This window comes from Phyllostomus discolor, chromosome 3 (genome assembly GCF_004126475.2).
Source record: "Phyllostomus discolor isolate MPI-MPIP mPhyDis1 chromosome 3, mPhyDis1.pri.v3, whole genome shotgun sequence".
Classification (NCBI taxonomy): Eukaryota; Metazoa; Chordata; class Mammalia; order Chiroptera; family Phyllostomidae; genus Phyllostomus; species Phyllostomus discolor.
In genome coordinates, this window is record NC_040905.2 from 101,912,265 (window position 1) to 101,929,674 (window position 17,410).

Here is a 17,410-nt window from a genome sequence, read left to right on the forward strand (position 1 = left end):
GCCACATTGATGCCTAAAATTACATATTTATGTTCTTCATAAAAACCAATAATTCTATTGTATATTGCATGTAGTTGCAGCACCTTTCAAAACAAACCATTCTTGCTTTGTAGACTGTTACATGTGAGCCTGATAACTTTAATAGGAGTAAACATATTTTAGCTCCCTGGGGACTAGGTTTCTCTCCTCTCCCACCATCTAACCCCAGATCCTGAAAGCCATGGATGATGTGTACACAGCATTGACAAATGACTTCAAGTACAGCCTGAAATCTAATTACGTATCAAATCTCTGTCACTCCCAAATTGTTGGCAAAAGCGATTGTGAGAGCTCATATAATAACTCCTTCAAATTTCACTTCCTTTCCTCTGCCTGTTTTCTGTAAGGGGCATGGATAAAGTGCAAAAGCAAAAGATGAGAGATGAGAGCAGGAGTAACAATGGAACCAGCTAATTCTTATGGAGAGCTAAATTTGAAATTATTGCGATCTGGTTGTAGTTTTTTCCATTTCGAGTTTGCAATAATAACAACGAAAGAGTTTCTTTCCTCAAAGACAGTCCATTAAGTTGTAGGCAGAAGGTGTGAGTTTCTCACCTCAGTCTTTGGTCATTTGTCCTTATTATAAATTAATGCAGGTAACTGTTGCCCACATCAATGCTACTGCGAAGAATGCTGCTGATGATAAACTCCGCCAGAGTCTCCGAAGGTTTGCAAATACCCACACTGCCCCAGCCACTGTGGTTCTTGTGTCGAGTAAGTATGGAAACATCTGCTCATTTCAGCTAAACACACTGTTTGGGAATTATCATAGAAGACAGACACATTAAAGTAAAATGTAGTTCTAAGAGGCTGAAATACATAAGGTGTATTTATGCTTATCTCTGAGAACTGTTCAGGGAGGAAAAATGGGTCTAAGTGGATTACTGTATTTTCTCCTTGGAACTTGAGAAAGGATTCTTGTGGGGCCGAGTTTATTAAAGAAAACATAATTTTGTTAAAAAAAGAAAGAGAATGTAATTTTATATATTGTATTTTTTTTCTGTTACAATTTGTCCCCCTTATACCCTCTTTCACCTCCTCCCACTCCTCTCCCCACTCAGTCACCACACTGTTGTCCAGGTCTGTGAGTCCTTTTTCTTTTTTGCTCAATCCCTTCACCTCCCAGCACCACCCACCCCCACCTCAGAGCTGTCATCCTATTCTCCATTTATGAGTCTGTCTCTGTTTTGCTTGTTTATTCAGTTTGGTCATTAGATTCCACATATGAGTGAGAACATGCGGTATTTCTCTACTCTGACTGGCTTATTTCACTTAGTATGATGTTCTCCAGGTCCATCTGTACTGTCACAAAGGGTAAAATTTTCTTCCTTTTTATAGCTGAGTAGTATTCCATGTGTAAATGTACCATAGCTCTTTTATCAACTCATCTACTGATGGACACTTGGGCTGTTTCCAAATCTTGGTGATTGTAAATAACACTACAGTGAGGATAGTGGAGTTTACATTCTTTCAAATTAGCATTTTAGGTTTCTTTAGAGAAATTCCCAGAAGTAGAATCACTGGATCATAGGCAGTTCCACTTTTAATTTTTTGAGGTAACACCATACTGCTTTCCACAGTGGCTGCACCAGTCTGCATTCCCACCAACAATGCACAAGGCTTCCCCTTTCTCCACATCCCCACTAGCATGTTTTGTTTGTTGGTTTATTAGTGATAGCTATTTTGACAGGTGTGTGGTGATATTTCATTGTGGTTTTAATTCTCTGATGCTTTGCTTAGTGCCGTTGAGCATCTTTTCATGTCTATTGGCCCTCTCTATGTCCTCTTTGGAGAAGTGTCTATTAAGATTCCTTGGTCCATTTTTTAATTGGATTGTTTATTTTTTGTGTGTGTTAAGTTTTATAAGTTATTTATAAATTTTGGATATTAACCCCTTATCAGATGTATCGATGAATATGTTCTCCTTCTTAGTGGGTTGTCTTTTTATTTTGTTGATGGTTTCCTTTGCTATGCAAAACCTTTTTATTTTGATGTAGTCCCATTGTTTGTTTCCCTTGCCTGAGGAGATACATCAGGAAAAATATTGCTACAAGCAATGTCTAAGATTTTACTGCCTGTGTTTTCATTCAGGATTTTTATGGGTTCAAGTCTAACATATAAGTCTTTAATCCATTTTCTAAAATATATTTTATTGATTATGCTATTACAGTTGTCCTAGTTTTTCCCCATTTGCTCTGCTCTGCCCGGTACCCCCATTCCCTCCAGCAATACTCCTTCCCTTATTTCATGTCCATGAGTCATGCATGTAACTTCTTTGGCTTCTCCATTTCCTATATTGTTGTTAACATCCCTCTGTCTATTTTGTACCTACCATGTATGCTTCTTATTCCCTGTATCTTTTCCCCCATTCTCTTCCCTCCCCCTACCCACTGATAGCCCTCCATTGTGATCTCCATTTCTGTGATTCTGTTCCTATTCTGGTTGTTTGCTTAGTTTGTTTTTCTAGATTCAGTTATTGATAGTTAGGAATTTGTTGCCATTTTAATGTTCATAGTTTTGATCTTTTTTTTTCTTAAGTAAGTTCCTTTAACATTTCATGTGATACTGGCTTGGTGATGATGAACTCCTTTAGCTTTACCTTGTCTGGAAGCACTTTATCTGCCCTCCCATTCTAAATCATAGCTTTGCTAAGCAGAGTAATCTAGGTTGTAGGTCCTTGCTTTTTATCACTTTGAATGCTTCTTGCCAGTCCTTTCTTGCCTGCAAATTTTCTTTTGAGAAATCAGCTGACAGTCTTATGAGAATTCCTTTGTAGATAACTTTCTGTTTTCTCTTGCTGCTTTTAAGATTCTCTCTTTATCTTTAACCTTTGGCATTTTAATTATGATGTACCTTGGTATGTTCTTCCTTGGGTCCAACTTGCTTGGGAGACTCTGCTTCCTGGACTTATATGTCTGTTTCCCTTGTCCAATTAGGGATGTTTTCTTTCATTATTTTTTCAAATAAGTTTTCAATTTTTTGGTCTTCCTCTTCTCCTTCTGGCATCCCTATGATTCAAATGTTGGTACATTTGGAAATGTCCCAGAGGCACCTTATACTGTCCTTGTTTTTTTTTTTTTTTTTAATTCTTTTTTCTTCTTGCTGTTCTGGTTGAATGCTTATTTCTTCCTTGTGTTCCAAATTGTTGATTTGAATCCCGACTTCATCCCCTCCTCTGTTGATTCCCTGTAGATTTTTTGTTATTTTAGTGTAACCTTCATTTTTGCCTGGGTCTTTTTTATGTTGTTGCCATACTGAATGAGTTCTTTGAGCATCCTGATCACCAGTGTTTTGAACTCTGCATCAGATAGGTTGGTTATCTCTGTTTCTTTTTGTTCTTTTTCTGGGGTTTTGTTCTGTTCTTTCATTTGGGCCATATTTCTTTGTCTTCTCAATTTGGCAGCCTCCCTGTGTTTTGTTTTTTTGTATTAGGTAGAGCCACTTTGACTCCCTGTCTTAGTAGCATGGACTGTTGTTGAAAAGGCACCTATAACAGTATAGGGCAGAGCCTTAGGTACCTGTCAGGATAGGGCAACCTGCGTCACTGCTTTGTGGCTCTCTGTTGGGAGAGGGCTTGGAGAGGGGACAGTACTGCTGCCTGGCTTCTGAAGATTTGCCCAGCACTCACCCTGTGTTACTGGTGCCCTTCCAGCTGTTACCCTGGTGCTGAATTCCAGAGGGGCTGGGTCTGCATATGTTTTAATTCCATGTGAGCCCTTTAAGCAAAGTTTCCTAAAAATCTGGTGTTTCTTCCAGTCCCCCAACCCCCACTGGTTTTTACAGCCATGTGTTATCAGGATTTATGTTCCTAGTTATGGAACCCTGGGCTGTGCTGTCTGGCTTGGGGTTGGGATCGCTTCCTCCCATATTCCTCCTGATTTTAATCCACCTCACATGAATGTGGGACCATTCCTTCCACACCACCACATCTCTGCCCCTCTCCACCCATTTCTGCATCTCGGCCCCTCCTACCCATCTTGTGGAATGTAGCTTCTTTAAATCCTTGGTTGTTGGACTTCCATACAGCTCGATTTCCTGACAGTTCTGGGTGTTACTTGTTTTGAGATCTAGTTGTAATTCTCTCTGTGGTTGTGTGAGGAGGCAAAGTATGTCTGCCTACGCCTCCATCTTGGCCAGAAGTCAGGAAAATCTTTCCAATAAAATCTTTCCAGGTTGTCCTATAGCCACATCACTCCCACCTTCACAAATCATTCCCCTGGGTCTTTAATCTGTTTTGAATTTGTTGTATGTGATGTAAGAAAGTGGGCTGGTTTCATTTTTCTGTATATGTCTGTGCAATTTTCCCAAAACCATTTATTGAATAAACTATCTTTAGCCCATTATGTGTGCTTCCTTCATCTGTCAAATATTAATTGACTATAAAGGTATGTGTTTATTTCAGGTCTCTCTGTTCTGTTCCATTGATCTGTATGTCTGTTTTTATGCCAATACCATCCTGTTTTGAATACAGTGGTCCTAATAGTATAGTTTGATATTAGTGTGATTCCTCCAACTTTGTTCTTCTTTCTCAAGCTTGCTGTTCTATTTGGAGTCATTTTGGTTCCATGTAAGTTTTTGAAGTATTTGTTCTAGTTCTGTGAAATGTGTCATTGGAATCTTGATAGGAATTGCATTGAATCTATAGATTGCTTTGTGTAGACGTTTTAATGATGTAAATGCTTCCTATCCATGAACATGGTGTGCACTTCCACTTATTTGTTTCTTCTTTAATTTCTTTCTTCAGCATCTTATAATTTTCCAAGTACAGGTCTTTTACATCCTTGGTTAAGTTTATTCCTAGATATCTAACTCTTTTTGAAGCACTTGTGAGTAGGATTGTTTTCTTAATTTCCCTCTCTGTTCGTGATTGGCATATAAAAATGTTACTTTTGTATCTTGCTAGTTTACTGAATTCATTTATCAGTTCTAGTAGTTTCTTGGTAGAATCTTTAGGGCTCTCTGTGTACAATATTATGTCATCTATAATTTATTTTTCACCCTGGGCCCAATGTTGCTAATCTTAAAAATCTAAGAAGAGTAATTTCCAGAGTTTCCACTCCCCATATATTAATATTTGTTCCCTGTTACTAATATAAGCAACATGTGTCTTTGGGTTTGGTATAAGTATATGGTAAAATTGTCTTACTGTGTGAATTCGTCTCATATGAAATGTGTTCCTGTTCTAGAAAGGGAGAGGGGAACAACTTTGAATACAGTCCAGCCATTCCTTTCTTTCTAGTACATATCAGCAGTGTTGTCTGTGTCTGGCAAGTGTTTCTAATGTTTGGGGATGGGTTTGGGTTGTACCTTTTCTTTCAGCTGATGTCAATTTTGCCTTGGAACTTAGTGACCTGAGACACAGACATGGTTTCCACATAATTTTGATCCATAAAAACCAGGCCTCAGAAGCACTGTTGCATCATGCTAACGAACTGATCAGATTTGAAGAGTTCATTTCCGACCTGCCCCCCAGGTCACCACTAAAAATGCCAGTAAGTGAGTTTGCATTCTTTTTGCTGTATTCCAGCATTAGGTTAGGGAGGCTGAAGACAACCCTTAACAAAGGGGTCTTCAAGCCTAGGGAAGGCTCTTCTTTATAAGAGACTGGCCAGATTTTGATGTAAGGCTTAGAAACTTTAGTTCTTCTCTGACAAATTTACAGAGACTTGATATGTATGAATGTTGTTTTTATTTTTTTAAATGTCATAGGGAATGGACTTAGATTCACCTTACCAATAGCCACTTGCCAATGTCTCCAAAGCTAGCAATGCTTTGTGTCAGGTGGATAGAAGTAATGGAATAAGTTCCATTGGATGGAGTTCCATTGGATGGAGTTCCATTGGATGGAGTTCCATTGGATAGAACTTATGGATAGGAATAATGGAATAAGAGTTATCACTCCTGTGCTTCCAAGTGTTTTGGGTAAAGGACGTGGTGATGGTTTATACTTACTGGTATGTTTGAAGTCAGATAAACAAAATAATTGGACAGTTTTTAGGTATTTAAACAGTAAGCTCCCAGCAGGCCTCTAAGCCTGTTTTCTGTAGCTATACTCCCTATCATGCACATGCACAGTTCGGTGATTACTACACCTGTAGCTTTTTAAGCCACATGATAGGAGAATGTGAGCATATTGCCAGCGAGATGAGCATTTCTGATAGTCTTGATTTGAGATAGGAATGTTTACTGCAATGCTGAGCTGTGTTTAAGTTGCTTAGAGAATATTTTTGTAATTCTTAAAGAAATAGTAATGATGGAGAGGAGCTATAGTGTAGATGAAGCAGCAGAGCAGGCAATCCCATAATTAAGTGCAATTTTAATATAATTAAATAACTTTAGAGTTACAGAAATGCTTTAGAAATTATCTCACTCAAACTTCTTATTTTAGGGAGAGACAGCACTTAGAAAAAGTAAGCAATTCATTAGAGGTTACACGGCATGATCATAGCAGAGCAAAAACTGGACCCAGGGCCCCTGATCCAAGCACTTGAGCTAGTAGTCCACCTGCATTCCCTGATACCCAAGGCAAGCCAAGATTAAACGCATGCTAAGGACTGTCTACGCTTGGAGATACTAGAGTCTCGCCCTACTTCAGTCTTTGATGCCAGCCTCTTAGTTTATTTTTGTCATTATTCAGTAGTTTTTAGTCTTTTGGTGATGGCTACATTTTTCTCCCTTCTGTTTCAATTTGCAGGAAAAAAGACATTATTCACAACATTAAATCTTGCCAGTCTCAGTTACTAGAGTGATAACTTCAGATACATTTCTCTTTTTCTGTGTTTTAGTCTAAGTAAGTTCACCTTCTCCCATGTAAATCATTACCTCTCCTCCAAGGTCACTAGCTTGTTGGAGCTCACTCACTGTTGTACTTAGTTTGTAATTGAATGTGTGCCCTTGAGTTAACCTGTTGTAACACTTCTCCTCTGTGTCAGCAGTGCCACACTCTGCTCTATGTTTATAACCTACCAGCAAATAAAGATGGCAAGAGCATCAGCAATAGGCTCAGACGCCTGTCCGATAATTGTGGTGGGAAAGTGCTGAGCATCACAGGCTGCAGTGCAATCCTCCGCTTCATAAACCAAGATAGTGCAGAACGGGCTCAGAAGCGAATGGAAAACGAAGATGTCTTTGGGAATAGGATCATTGTGTCATTCACTCCTAAAAATAGAGAACTCTGTGAAACAAATAGTACAAATGCAATTACTGATAAAGTGAAGTCTCCCAAAAAACTAAAGATTCCAAAATTGTGCCTCATCAAAGATGCAAGTGAGCAATCTTCCAGTGCCAAAGCCTTGCCTGGAAAAGGGTCACAGGCAAATTCTGGATCTGCTGCAAAAAACACAAATGTGAAAAGTTTACAGGTAATTGTGATACCTCTTGCTTTCTGAAGTTTATGGTAGGTTTGGTTTCTTTATCTCTTTTATAGACCCGCTTGCTTTTGGTGTGTCCTTTTTTTTTTCCCCCCTGTTTTTGATGACACTCAAAGCCAAATGATTTCTGTGTGGGTTCTGACACACCCTGGGTACTTAAATTTGCAAATTCTCTGTGCTTGTCTCTCTTAAGGAGTTGTGCCGTATGGAGTCAAAGACTGGCACTAGAAACAGTGAATCCCAGCAGGGTAACCTGAGGCTGGTGGCACCTTCTCACAGAAACTCCAGTGTAGTAGCGCCCACACTGAAAAATTCCGGGATGGCAGAATCCGTTTACAAAACTCTTCCGAAGTAGGTTGAATTACTCTCTCATAGTTGCTTCTCCAATGTGAAGGAAAACAAATGACCTCTGATTTTCCCTCCATTAGAAAAGAGAACCTCAGTGCCCGGAGTGTTACCAGCTCTCCTGTAGAGAAAAAAAACAAAGAGGAAACTTTGTTCCAAGTGAGTTACCCATCTGCTTTTAGCAAGTTGATTGCATCTAGGCAAGTCAGTCCTCTTCTCACATCTCCGTCTTGGTCTTCTCGGTAAGTCCAGCTTCTTGATCCATGTGGTGGTTATTTGTGATAGAAAGGATGATATGTTTGTTTAAAAGAGGTCAAATAATACAGAAGCACATAAAGTAAAAGAGAAGTCTCTCATTTCTTCTCTCCTAGCCGGCTCCCTTTCTTCAAGTAATCTTAGCTAATATTGGGGGCAGTGCTTCTCACTATCTTTCCCTCCTCCCTGCGGACATCAGTAAGCAGAGGTCCGAGAAAGAAGCTTGTCCTGGAGTTCCTGACTAATAATGGGGAACACTTTAAGATGTCCTTGCCATTTTCTTATTTCTTCATCATGTTGAGGAATAAGCCCCAACTGGACATGCATTGGTTAATTCTTATTCATAGGATAAATACATGAAGTAAGGATCTCTGTTAACACTTACCTTATAAGCTTTCTAAACTCACACTGAATAATTCTGGAGGCTTGGAAGACAGAAGGATCCATAAGGGCATGTTGCATCCCATGAGCTTCTTCTAGCTTTATAGGTGTTCTGCTGAGTGGGTGAAGAGTCACAATACAAGGTGACTTTGGACCTGTAAAATTACATTTAAAAATTCATACAAAATTTCTTTTTTTTATGTGGAGAAGAAATGTAGCATATGAGCAAGAATATCTAGCTTTTTCAAAGCTGAGGGAGATTAAATGACTAACAGTGGTATTACATACTAATTTCCTAGGAATAAATGCCCAAAGTGGAAAATTAATTGCTACCTTTAGTTTTAAATTATCCAATGAAAGAATATTTCATATTAAATACTTTACTGGTTGTTAATATGGGTTCAACAGATAGTACTTTAGACAATAAGTCTAAATCAGTATATGTTGAAATCAAAAATACATTTGAGCCCTGGCTGGTGTGGCTCTGTGGGTTGAGTGATGGCCTGCAAACTAAAATGTCGTCAGTTCAAATCCCAGGCAGGGCACATGCCTGGGTTGCAGACCAGATCCCCAACTGGAAGCATGGGAGAGGCAACCGATTGATATTTCTCTCCCACATTGATGGTTCTCTCCCTTTCCTTTTCCCTCCCTTACCCCGTCTCTGAAAATAAAGAAATACACATTTGAAAATCAAATTGCATTGTGGCAAGCTCTATGTGTAGTTTCAAACAAAGCCTAAATTATATAAACTAAATAGGATAACGTTAAAAAAATAACTTCATTATGTTTGTCTTAAGCAGGAGTATATCTCCAAACCTTTTAAACAGAGTGTCCCCTTTTGTTTTCAGTGTTGCAAATTCAAGCACTGGTGCTGACTGCTCAGACCCATTTGCAAATGGTGCTGACATTCAGGTCAGCAACATAGACTACAGGTTGTCCCGGAAGGAGCTGCAACAGCTCATGCAGGAAGCATTTTCCAGGCATGGCAAGGTAACCTTTCATTCACTCTTGTTCTTGCATTTGTTTTACCCTTTGCTGACATTTCAAATCGAGAGAACTTAATTGAACACCATAACCACAGCCGGAATAGAAGTGTTACTTAATGGGTGTGAACTCCCTCCCTTGGTCTGCTCTTGGTAGTGCCATACATTCTGTTGTTGGGACACAGCCCCAGAGAGCAAGAAATTAGCAGAGAAGCACTTCTGGTCATGGGCAGAGATTTAAATGACACTTTGAGAAATAAAACACTGATGGCTTTTAGCTTTGGCTGCTAAAATCCAGAAATAGGATTCTAAAATAATGTTGGCTGTCTTTGGTAGTATCTTACTGTATCTGATTCAGTTTTTAGGTGCAGTTTGCTAAAAAAAAAAAAAAAATGAGCCTTTTCCAGATTCTTAAAATGATTATGCTCCAAGTTTTTGCAGGGTCGGAAAAAGACTTCTAAACACCTTGCATGCATTGGCCTCTGAGCCTGTGTCAGAGACCTGTGTGTGCCCAACCACACAGGCAGGCCAGACCAGTGCCATGTCCCTGAAGGTCACTCATCCTAGATCACTTAGTGCAGACAAGTTCCCTCACTTCACTGAAGTCCACACATGTGTCCCTTAATGATTCATCTTCAGTTTTGAAATTATAAGGTTCCCGGTGGACATAGCATCTGTTTTCCCTCTCACTGTTGTAGGTGAAGAGTATTGAGCTCAGCCCCCACACAGATTATCAGCTCAAGGCTGTTGTTCAGATGGAAAACTTACAAGAAGCAATCAGTGCGGTGAATAGCCTCCACAGATACAAAATTGGCAGCAAGAAGATCGTGGTCTCACTTGCCACAGGAGCTGCTAATAAATCACTCTCTCTACTGAGGTAAAAAGCAAAGAAAAGCCATTTATTTTAGGAAATAACATTTTGGCCCTGACACAATTTTGTAAATTATAAAAATAGATTTTATCACAATGTCAACCCTCTGTGGTGATTACACATGCAATAATGCTTAGTCTGAACTGATGGAGTTAGAAATAAGCTGGGTAGAATAATTTAACTCTTGTTCAAGTCATTAACCAAAGGTGAAGCACAGCCTAAATTTGGCAGGCACTTTAGGAGGGAAAAAATACACTACATATCCAGAACAGCTTCTAAAAATAGTAGACCTTGGCAGTAGAAGTCCATGAGCCTGGAAGGTCTGAAATACTACTTTCCAATCTTAGTATAAGGTGGATTAATCTATAAAGTGTAGATTGCAAGCTCTTAACTTGTAGATGTGTCCATAATGTCAACTAGACACTGAGCCCCATAATTCTCATTACAAATATATCAATTTTAGGAGTCTGGTGAAGGTTTTATTGGGGATAAGCTTCCTTCACTCTTCCTGTTTTGAGTCTAGTAAAATAGGACTCACTCTTGAATATCTGTTTGGATTCTTAAAGATCTTTTCTCTGATGTGTATTTCATTGTTAATAAATTGTTTTTCCCCCTTCGAGTAAAATTAATACTTGTGTAAGAAAGTTTGGAAGTTCAGAAACAAAAGAAATAAGGGAGGGAAAATCATCCACAGTCCTTGGCTCAAAGGCAATCACTCTTTAACAGTTTGGCTTCTTATTTTCCCTTTAAATGTTTTTAGTGGCTTTTTGTGTTTTAAAACCATAGTTGAGATGGTATCATATTCAATTACATATCCTCAACTACAGGAATTCTACTCCCATATCTCTGACATATAAACCACCATGTAGCAGGAGACATTCAAGCTATTCTGCCTTCTGCTCTGAATTAACAAGGTGTTAGTCTTACTGAGTAGTTAGTAGAAAGCCCTGTGCTTGAGTCAGAGAAGCATCCCAGTGTGTTACTTAATACTCTTTAATTGCCTTGTCCCTAAAGTCCTTATTCAAATTTTTCTGGAAAATACATTTTGACACATCAGAAACTGGTAAATTTGTTTTGTGTGTACATTATTATTAGTCAGTTGTACAGACTTGTTGATTCCCAACAGCATTTATTCTCTGACTGATTAAGATTTTGTCTTACAGTGCAGAAACCATGTCTGTTCTTCAGGATGCTCCCGCCTGTTGTCTGCCTCTTTTAAAATTTACAGATATCTATGAAAAAAAGTAAGTTAGGTTTATTTTTTCATTGACCCAATCAATACTGATTCATTTCTTCCATAATGCCACTATTGATTGGTGATTGGCATAAAACTGTGTAGAAGCTCTTAAGGAACTTAAGCAGCCTGATGGAGGAAGTAAGACAAAGACAGCAGTGTTCAGATTTACATTTTCATGTTAACATACATTTTTTAAAACTTCTTTCATTTTTAGCAAATTTAGATCTCAGTCCCCAAAATGGTACTTTCATTTTTTTCTAGCTGACTGATCAATTTTGTTATTTATCAAGTGAAAATTTCAAGCACCTTCTGGACTGTAAGCTCCATGACGACGAGGTCTGGATCTGTCCTAACACCATAACTTCAGTACCCAGCACATAATAGATGCTCATCGAGTATCAGTGGAGTGAAAGGTGGAGGCTCTGTGGACAATGCAGAGCTGGGAAGGACACAGCCTTTGTCCTTGAGGAGCTTATGTCTGGAAGGGAAAGGAAAACACAAATTATTACTAGAACAAAGAAAACTGTCATTAAAAGGAAAATGTAAGGATACAGAAGATGGAAAGAATAGGGGCTTGCCCATTTATGTGAATAATGGGAATCCTGAGGTTTGGGAGGAATGAGGGGAGGGGAAGGATGTGGTGGCAGGAACCATGCTTCAGGGAGACTTCGATGGCAGTCGTGCCTGAGACGGAGTGGAGAGGGGAGAGGGCTGCCGCAGTCCCAGTTCAGAGCAGGTGCTGTTGGAACAGAAGGAACCATATACCACAGAAGGTCAATTATTGGTAAGGCAGGTCTTGGTAACTAGTTTTATATAGTAGGCAAGGTAAAAAGTAGAGGTCAGTTTGATTTCTCAGTTTTTTTGCACTGGATGACTGGGAAGGTGGTCTTATGGTTAAACTGTAAATAGGGAAATAGAAAACCTGTTCAAGAGGTACAACAAGTTTTTGAACTTGGTTTTAGACATAGCATGAGTTTTAGGGAGCTGTTGGAATATCTGGGTAGAGAGTTCAGTTCATCCTCTGCACATTTGGAGGATGTCCCTCGGGAAAGAAGTTGGCTCTCAAGAGAAAGCAGCTATTTGCCTAAAGGTGACCATGAAAGACATGAGAACAGATAAGATCAGAGAAGAGGGAGGAGAAACAAAGAAGGGCAGAAATGTGTGGAATGCCACTTGGAACAGGAAATGGTTGAAAACCCAGAGGCGAGAATGTTACCAGGTGTGGGGATGGCTCGTCCGTTCCCCATCGAGGGAACTGAGGCAGTGGTGTGAGGTTTGGGGAGGAGGGGGAGGAGAAGGAGGCTGCCGGTGACTTGAAAGCCATCACTAAAGCATCTTGTGGATTAAATCCTGGAGGGAACAGTTGACAGACTTGATGATGAAATAGCAGAAGGAACTCCAGAGAGGCCAGGTGTTTTCATTATTGGGAAGACAGGGGTGTACAAGACAGAGTGAGAACATGAAGGAGAATGTGCCTCTTCAGGAGTGGGACATAGTAGGAGTGAAGGTGAGAGGGTGTGAGACCAGCTTTGGTAGAGGGGAAATCTGAGCATATGTGTAGGGTACTGGGAAGAAACCATTAGAGCAGCTGTAATTTAATGAACACTTACTATGTGCCAAGCTCTCTCATATATAATCACATTTAATCCTTAAATTCATCACTGTGAGGTAGGTCACCCCATTTTACAAATGGAAAAACTGAGTCCCAAACTGGTTATGTAACTCGACTGGGGTCACACAGATTGCGTCAGAATAGAAACTCAAATCTGTCTGCCCTGATTCAAAGCCTGTGCCTTTAAGCTCCAAGTATGAAAGACATATCAGGAGGAGAAGTGAGGGGCCCAGTCTCGGAAGTACGTATGGGTCATCAGGTTGAAGCGTAAGTAAGACGAGGTGGTAGCTGGAAAGGCACACACCTCTACTGAAGGAGCAGAGCAGAGATAGTGAGAGTTAATGTAGAGGGGTTCGAGGTGAAGGGGAGCCAAGTCAAGAGGTCATACCAGATAGCTTTCCATTTCAGAAAATTAGGTGAGGCATATATGGAAACTCCGTGGGGGTTAAGGGATAGCTACTAAATGATGTAACCATAATGGGCAGTGAGCCGAGAGGACCTGAAAGAGTGGTGAATGAATTTGTGGTAGAATTATTCCAGTTTTACCTTTGAAGAGACAGGTACTATTCTTGGTTGTAGCTCTTAAACAGGATAGGTGTTTGTGTATAATCAAAGAAAAACATTCTAAGTCAGCATCTTTTATTCCTTGGTTTTAGGTTTGGACACAAATTGAATGTGTCAGATTTATATAAATTAACAGACACAGTTGCAATCCGTGAACATGGAAATGGAAGACTGGTGTGTCTCTTACCCAGCAGTCAAGCTCGACAGAGCCCACTGGGGTCTTCCCAGTCCCATGATGGCTCCTCAACAAATTGCAGCCCAATTATATTTGAAGAGTTAGAATATCATGAGCCTGTCTGCAGACAGCATTGTCTCAATAAGGATTTCAGGTATATCACCTGTTTCCCTTCAGAAATAATTCTTTTGTATAAGATCATGGTATAGCTTCTTAGAATTACCTTGCTACTGTTTAGTCTACTAGGAAATGTCAGCTGACTGTTTCATTTTATTTTCTGCAGTGAACATGAATTTGATCCCGACTATTACGAGATTCCTTTTGTGATTCTCTCTTTGAAGACATTTGGGCCCCAGGTTCATAGTCTCCTGCAGACACATGAGGGCACCGTGCCTTTATTAAGGTGAACATGTCCGAACCATTGTGACTTGATGGCTTAGTTCTCCTCTTTATAGAAAATCTCCCTCCCTGTCCACACCTCTCCCCAAGCAAGTATTGTAGAATGCTTCATCTTGGCCATCCCTCACCTTGTAGTCAGTTAAAGTATATCAAAAATGGGTCCATTCCCTTGGTATTTCAACAAGAAAATTTTTGTTTGTGCTAAATTTCAGAAACAAACACAAGTAGGACAGTTTCCTCTCCACAGAGAAGAGATTATAAGTGCTATAATAGAAGTGGGCACAGTGCTGCAAGAGTACACACAAGCCAAACAGTTGTAGATTTCAAAATTTGAGAGAGAAAAGTATTCTTCAGAAGCCCATTTAACCACACCATCGGTCATCTGGTAGAGAGTACAGAGGCCAGTGCAGGATTAAGTTGCCTTAAGGCCTATAATACATTAAAGCAAATGAATAACTGACTTGGAATTCAGTTGCCTTATTTTCAAACCCTTCTGCTGGAAAATTGTCCAGGAATTTCTAGTACCATCAGAATGCGTCATAGAGGTAAATTCCACAGTGACTGGCTACCTGCGACCTTAATTTTAACTCCATACCCAGATTATGGGCATTTAAACAAATTATTAATAGATATGTTAAAATAAAGACCTGTTTAGCAGGTGCTTTGCTTCTCCATTATTTTAATTAACCTTTTTTTTTTTTTTCAACTTCAGCTTTCCAGATTGTTATGCTGCAGAGTTTGGTGAACTAGAAATACTGCTGGAAAGCCGAAGGGGTGTTCCCTTAGAACACCTCATCACCTGTGTTCCAGGAGTAAACATTGCCACTGCACAGAATGGTGTCAAAGTGGTGAAATGGATTCACAACAAGCCCCCTCCTCCAAACACAGGTAGTGGGTCAGGTGTTTGGTCCTTCTGGGCCTCCATGTAGTGAGAGAAGGCTGTTGGCCTTTATCTTAAATGAATATGAAGGACCATGGGTATATCCTTTGATTTTTTTTTTTTTAATGGCTCTCTAAAGTACAAAGGTTTGGCAGAACTAGACTTTTTGAAAGTACCAGCATATATTATGTAAAAAGTTTAAAACCCAAATTCCTCAGTTAAAGATCTCTAGCCAGCTCATTTTATGAAGCGCTTTTTTTTTTATGAAGCTTTTCAGCTTGACAGTTTACCGTCCTTTTTAAAATAGTTTCGAGTATTTGGAGGAAAATCTCTTGAGTCCAGATTTACCTTAGAAATTCATTTTGTCTCACATTTCTGACTTTGATAAATGTGAAAACAGATTTAACTTTAAATGACCAGGACATTTGGATTTGGGTTAGTTTCTGAGTTGTGGTCATTGCCTGAGTTGCAGATGTCTAACCCTGCTACCTGTGAACAACACTTGAAGTTGTTGCCTTCATGCTTCCCCTTCCTTCTCTTTAGCTCTCAGTACTTCCTCCTTTTCTCCCCCCACCTCCCTCTGCCCTGTGGGAAGAAAGGTGTGAATAACCAGGGAGCTGTACTTGTATCAAAGCTTCTTACCTACCTCCTGCCGTTCACCTCAGTTCTAGACCACTCTGGGTCCTGTTATGTTTTTGCTGTTAAAACTTGTTAATTATATGAACAGTCAAGGTAAATGTAAAAACCAGTATCTTAATTTTATATCATGCTAGTTTTACATTATTGCTTCCTGTGGTTTCCTAGGCAATATTCTCAGCTTCTTTATGGATTAATAAGGCTATTCTGCGCTACCTGCTTGATGACCATTTATATGGGTTGGCCAAAAAGTGTATAGCACTTAGTTGTCTTTAACTTCATTTAAAACAATTTTGTTAGATTGTGTTATCACAACTGTCATATCAGCATGCATTAAAAAATAATACAAAAAATTGGTGAATTTTTGTGTAGCCATTTGAATATTGGAGATGAAAGAAAATGTGCAGCATTTTTGGCATATTATGCTTTATTATTTTAAGAAGGGTAAAAATGTAACTGAAATGCAAATATTTTTGTGCAGTGTATAGAGAATGTGCTATAACTGGTCAAACGTGTCCAAAGTGGTTTGCGAAGTTTCATGCCAGAGATTTCTCGCTGGACAGTACTCTACAGTCATGTAGACCAGTTGAAGTTGATAGCAATCAAATCGAAACATTGATTGGAAACAATGGTATACCATGCAGGAGATAGTTGACATACTCAGAATATCCAAATCAATAATATATTGGTGAAATAAAAAATGTATTTTTTATTTTATGGAAAAAACTAAATGGACTTTTTGGCCAACCCAGTAACTTTGTTCCCATGGGAAAGTATGTTCTACATGACCAAATTACAAGTGGATCTTTGAAATACAGCCAGTTTATAAGCTGGGAACTTCCTGTGTCTTTTCACTTCTGCTTTAAGTTAACATTGGTGAATTATGCTTTACTTTGGCAACTTGACTTTGGGAAGTAGTGGGAAAGTCTTTGCCAGCCCATAAATAAGTTGGGCTAGCCTGTTAATAGTATGGAACTTGAGTATAGGAGTTGAGAAATAAGACAGCTAGTTGGTCTTGTTTGTTTGGTTCTGACTGAGCTCAGGCAAGGGAGTGCAGGCTAGTTACCTTCTTCTCTTTCAGCTTTATGCCTTATGCATGTTGTTCTCTCCCTACTGTCTAGACCCTTGGCTTCTACGTTCTAAAAGTCCTGTAGGTAACCCCCAGCTGATCCAGTTCAGTAGAGAAGTGATTGACTTACTGAAGAGCCAACCATCCTGTGTCATACGGATCAATAATTTCATCCCATCTTATCACCATCATTTTGCAAAGCAGTGCCGGGTATCAGACTATGGATATTCCAAGCTGATTGACTTATTAGAAGCAGTGCCTCATGTGTTACAGGTAAGAAATGCTAAGGGATTATTGTTTAAAGATGGGAATATTTATGACTCTGGTTACTGCAGCCAAAGAACCAGGACAGCTAATCACCTAATTAATTCCTAAGAAGTCAATTCAGAGCAAAACACCCAGTACAGGCCTTCTTTGGAATGCAGAAAACATACACAGGGTGCCTTCTTAATCTTTTAGAAAGCTATGAGCTTCCAACTTAAAGTCCTTGGAGTACTGAGGGTTGTTTTCTTTCTAATCTCTGTAGACTGACCTTTGTCTTCCTAGCATATACTTTTCCAGAATTGTTCGCTATTACATGAGAATTGCTGTGAA

The 17,410-nt window shown here is 39.4% G+C and overlaps 1 protein-coding gene across 6 annotated transcripts in view; it reads left to right on the top strand.

The window, feature by feature from the left end:
• Positions 1-17,410, top strand: part of MARF1 (meiosis regulator and mRNA stability factor 1) — a 43,483-nt gene that overhangs the window by 9,331 nt on the left and 16,742 nt on the right. For 4 of the 6 annotated variants that reach the window (XM_036020907.1, XM_028516513.2, XM_036020906.1 and 1 more), the window contains exons 6-17: positions 636-753; positions 5,359-5,531; positions 6,972-7,400; positions 7,603-7,760; positions 7,838-7,996; positions 9,239-9,380; positions 10,072-10,250; positions 11,408-11,488; positions 13,750-13,986; positions 14,116-14,235; positions 14,944-15,119; positions 16,869-17,089. In XM_036020907.1, the coding sequence (XP_035876800.1) occupies positions 636-753; positions 5,359-5,531; positions 6,972-7,400; positions 7,603-7,760; positions 7,838-7,996; positions 9,239-9,380; positions 10,072-10,250; positions 11,408-11,488; positions 13,750-13,986; positions 14,116-14,235; positions 14,944-15,119; positions 16,869-17,089 (2,193 nt within the window). The remainder of the gene's footprint in view (positions 1-635; positions 754-5,358; positions 5,532-6,971; positions 7,401-7,602; positions 7,761-7,837; positions 7,997-9,238; positions 9,381-10,071; positions 10,251-11,407; positions 11,489-13,749; positions 13,987-14,115; positions 14,236-14,943; positions 15,120-16,868; positions 17,090-17,410) is intronic. The other 2 variants (XM_028516520.2, XM_028516536.2) reach the window with 2 other exon arrangements.